The 4953-nt window shown below is 36.2% G+C and overlaps 1 protein-coding gene across 1 annotated transcript; it reads right to left on the bottom strand.

The window, feature by feature from the left end:
• Window positions 1-717: 717 nt before the first annotated feature.
• atpaf2 (ATP synthase mitochondrial F1 complex assembly factor 2) lies at window positions 718-4570 on the bottom strand. The gene is made up of 8 exons (XM_052112942.1): window positions 4165-4570; window positions 4014-4058; window positions 3732-3880; window positions 3546-3643; window positions 2735-2815; window positions 2515-2627; window positions 2317-2432; window positions 718-1235 (listed from the first exon to the last, which is right to left on the bottom strand). The coding sequence occupies exons 1-8, from the start codon at window positions 4298-4300 to the stop codon at window positions 1098-1100; spliced, it is 876 nt and encodes a 291-aa protein (XP_051968902.1). The 5' UTR covers window positions 4301-4570; the 3' UTR covers window positions 718-1097.
• Between the last annotated feature and the right edge of the window lie 383 nt (window positions 4571-4953).

Below are 4953 nucleotides of genomic sequence, written 5' to 3'. Positions count from 1 at the left end.
TCTCAGATGTGTGTTACCTTCTGTCTTCTGCAGAACACAAACAAATATTTGTAGAATATCTCAGCTCTGTATGTCCATACAGTGCAAGACAAGTGTCCAAAACGTTGAAACTATAAAAAGCACATAAAGGCATTATAAAAGCAAATCATACTCCAGAATTTTGATGCTCCAAAAAGCAGATAAAGACACGATTAGCAATCCATAAGACTACTAGTGTGACTAAACAAGTGACTAAATCCATGTCTTCAGAAGCGTTTTGATGGCGTGGGTGAGCAACTGACCAATATTTAAGTATTTTTTTACTATCAATCTTCACATTCACATTCTTTTTATTTTTGGAGATTTGCATTCTTCTTACACATCTCCACTTACTGAGCATGAAGGAGAATGTGTAGTAGAAAAAGGATGTATTAATCTGTTTCTCACCAACCCCTATCATATTGCTTCTGAAAACATTAATTTAACTGGAGTTATATGGATTAATTATATTCTGTCTTTATGTGCATTTTGGAGCTTCAAAATTCTGATCACATTCACTTGCAATGTAAGCACCTACAGAGCTGAAATGTTCTTCTAAAAATCTTTGTGTTCAGTTAAAGATAGAAAGTCTGGGATGGCATGAGGGTAAGTAAATTATTTTTATTTTTGGGTTAACTATTTCCTTTAAGGGAACTTCTTGTAAAACAGGCCAGATTGGGTTGTGTAGTGAAAAGAAATTATGACTCAACCACACATTTGCACGTGATGGTCATTTATCAAAAGATTTGGAAATTTCCAACACAACAATAGCTAAACATTATCACAGTTTTAAAAAAAAAACTGGGATTTTGCCACTTACACACTTTCCATATGGCAACTGCTGAAACAGAATATATTTATTGTGGTCTTAGATATCCACATTGTTGCTCAAAACATAGCTAGACAGCAGCTGTGTTTTCTTCTATGTTAATATAGCAAGAAACTGATGTCACTGAAGCTTCCTGCAAAAAACCTTTTATAATCATATAAATCAAAGGTTTATCATGGATAAACTTAAGTCACATTTCTGAGTTTTTCAGTCCTATATAGTGCTTGTTTGCCCTTGTTCACAGGCATTATCAGTCCTGTAAGATTTTTCTCTTGACAGCTGTGCTTTCAGAGGTAAGATGCACAAACAGGGCACCAGCAGCTGTTCGTGCCCGCAACTCATACATGTCATAATCGTGGGCCCATTCCACATTTCCCCAGTGCTGGATCTAGGACAGAACAGAACAAGCTGTAAGTATAGAACAAGCTAAATGTTACCACAGACCAACCTTCTCTTCATTCTCAACCTTGAGGTTCCAACTCCACATAGTGTCTCAAGAAATGCAGATGGGGTCAGGAGATTTCAATAAACTGCATCTTATTTTTTTATGCTGTGACATGGGTGGGGGATGCAACAATGCAAAATTTTGGAACCTGAAAGATGATGCTGCATACCAAAAAGGTTGAGAACAACTGCCATTGACTCAACATAATTGGAATACTGTAAAGCTACACTTTGTAATATCTGACATCTACATTTGTCTTCTCTTTTAAAATAGATCACCCAAAAATAAAAGTTCTCTCATTATTTACCCTCATGCCATCCAAGATGTGTATGACCTTCTTTCTTCTGCAGAACACAAATTAAGATTTTTAGAAGAATGTTTCAGCTCTGTAGGTCCATACAATGCAAGTGGATGATGACCAAAACAACAAAGCTTTCTGAAAAAACAGATCTCCAAAAAAATAAAAAATAAATCACATGAAGGCAACATTAAATTAATCCACAAGGCTCCAGTGGTTAAATCCATGTCTTCAGAAGAGATATGATAGGTGTGGGTGAGAAACAGATCAATATCAAGTAATTTCTTTTACTATAAATCTCCACCTTTGACCAGCCCAAACCAATAGGAGGCAATATGCACACAAAAAAATGTGAAAGTGGAGATTTTTAGAGCAAAGGACTAGAATATTAATCTGTTTTTCACCCACACCTATCAAACCATTTTTGAAGATATTAATTTAACCACTGCAGTCTTGTGGATTACTTTATGGTGACTTGTGGTCACCATTCACTTGCATTGTATGGACCTAAAGATTCTTCTAAAAATCTTTGTGTGCGTTATGCAGAAGAAAGAAAGTCATACACATATGGGATGGCATGGGGGTGAGGAAATGATGAGAGAATTTTCATTTTTGGGTGAACTATTCCGTTAAATGTTCTACTAAACTTCTAGCACAAACACAAGTATAAAACGTATGCAAGATATATGCTATAATTAAACACTTTGAAAAATAGAAGCAGCATACCTGGAATTCTTCCTCCAGTCTGGACAACAGAACTGCTTGTTCCACAGTTAAGTGTCTGTCAATCAGTCCAAAAGACAGGACCAACGATTTCAGTTGAGTAATCACATACTCAAGCCCTGCAGAAACAACAAAAACTGTACTGTTGAATGATGCTCATTCTCATAAGACAAAAATAAAAAACAGCTCAACTGTGACTACCTGTCAGAGACCAGAAATTGTAGGACCTGAGGTGGTGACTAAAAGTCTCCTTAGTCTCCTCTGGGATTTGAGGTCCCATTATACTGGATGATGAGCCAATGACTACATTGTACCTAAACAAAAGTCATTCATATATGGCTTTTATATTGTGGCTATTGTGATTATTACATAAGTAGGAATTTTATCATGCTAGTCATATTGATATAAATATGTATGTCACCTTTGTTCTATCCAGTCCATTACAGGGTCCCATTCATTTTTCTGAAGCGCCACAAGACCTGGAGGTTCTTCGACTCTGTAACTACAAGGATGGTTGATCTGAAATGTCATGACATTATTTGAATCAAAACAATCGACCCTTCACTAAGCCCCGCCTTAAAAGTGCTTCAGACCAATCCTGATTTAGCAACTGTTGCCCTGCCGCAATTACTCTGACACGCGTTTGCCATTTTCCAACAAAGCCTATGAAAGTAATGTGTGTTTGAGTAATTTTAAGCAGGATTTGATCAATATAATAAAAAAAAAATGTAAAACACGTCGTTACCAGGTAATCTGTAATAGTGACATGAGTTACCCAGAGAGAATACAAACAGTGTTTTTCTTTCTTTTTAAATCTTGAAATCATGGATTAAACTGTCAGCCCTCATTCCCAAATGAACATATAACATCAGCAAGACAACTACATTTGACTGAACTTCAATTTATTTATGTATTGATTCAAGTCATAGTAAAAGTGATAGTAAATAAACAGTTCACAGCATCAAAATGAGTGAAAAAAAGATGTTTTAAACAGCTCTGTTCACTTAAGCTAATTTTATTAGATGTGTATTCGCTATTAAATGAAGTTTGCCTCATTTCAAGTGACTATAATAATCGAAGGATCAATTATAAAATGCATAACCTTTAATTAATCTGCAATAACAGTATGTAAAACAATAATGGCACCAAGTATGGACTTGGTTTGATTATACACCATCTCTCTAAACTTTGTAATAATAATACAGGTGATAAACCAGTGCATCTCATCATACCAGATAGTGTCTGTCTCCAAAAACTTTAGAGCAGCTGAGATCATTTGGTCTTTCGTCTTCTGTGATGGATTGTCAAGAGCTGTGTTGCAAAGAGTGGTCTGTATGGACAAAAATAGGTCTTACAAGTCTTGTCATTTTAGCACATGTACAATCAGGGAACTTTCTTAGACACAATAAATGTCTTACTAAATGCATGGCATAAAACTTCAGTGTGTCCTTTTGAACATCCCATTCTGTTGCAACAGCAATGGCAAGAGCCTCATTGGGCACAGTGAACAGCTTTCCTCCTGGGGTCTTCAGCTTTCGCTTGTCAAGGTTTATTTCAAATAAGCCTCCTACAGACGACACACACAATCAAACATGAATACATTTGTTGCAAGTCTCTTGATAAAACACTGGGTTTCTGTTCGAGAATTTGGTGGCATGAGTTGCTATGGACACCTGCATGTTTTCTTGAATGATGCTTACCTTCACCTTGAGATATAGAAACATTCTCATAGAATTTCTTTCTCTCTGTACAAAAGGAAGTTTAAGACAAGTGGTCAAACACACAATATAATCTTGATTGACATCTAATCAGGTTTGTCTTACAATACATTTGTACTACAATTCATCTAACCTGTGATGGAACTGGCATATTTTGCCTTCTGAATGTGCGTTGTTGATAAGCTGAGGACATGCTGCCCTTGACGAAATAAAAATGGCACACTGACATGACTAAATTGTCTGTGATACCTACAAAAATTCCGCAACATCCCTTATGTCTAAACCAGTAAGTATTAGTATTAAACTTCAGCAGTTTAAATGTAGAACCATTAATTTAAGTTTAGCAGGCGTTTTAGCTAGCTTGCTAAATCATCGTTCTTGCTTCAACGATAATACAACAAAACACCCGGTATTAAATATTATCTAAGTTAACTTTATTATTTAAGCGAAAGAAGAAAAATTCTGACAGGGAATGTCAAGGCACGCACGCTATTTCATTTCTTCATTCAGCAACGTGAAACCGAAGCGTGAAGCTGTTGACTGTGACCTAAGAAGTGATCGTAAAGGACAATTCATAATAAAAGTCCCTGCCTTAGTGTGTGTGTGTGTGTGTGTGTGTGTGTGTGTGTGTGTGTGTGTGTGTGTGTGTGTGTGTGTGTGAGCGTGTATTTATCACTTTGTGGGGACCAAATGTCCCCATAAGGATAGTAAAACCCGAAATTTTTGACCTTGTGGGGACATTTTGTCGGTCCCCATGAGGAAAACAGCTTATAAATCATACTAAATTATGTTTTTTGAAAATGTAAAAATGCAGAAAGTTTTCTGTGAGGGTTAGGTTTAGGGGTAGGGTTAGGTTTAGGGGATAGAATATAAAGTTTGTACAGTATAAAAACCATTATGTCTATGTAAAGTCCCCATAAAA

Source organism: Xyrauchen texanus, chromosome 40 (genome assembly GCF_025860055.1).
Source record: "Xyrauchen texanus isolate HMW12.3.18 chromosome 40, RBS_HiC_50CHRs, whole genome shotgun sequence".
In the NCBI taxonomy this organism is placed as follows: Eukaryota; Metazoa; Chordata; class Actinopteri; order Cypriniformes; family Catostomidae; genus Xyrauchen; species Xyrauchen texanus.
Note: the sequence above shows the minus strand (reverse complement) of the source record. Positions and strands in the feature narration are given on the sequence as shown.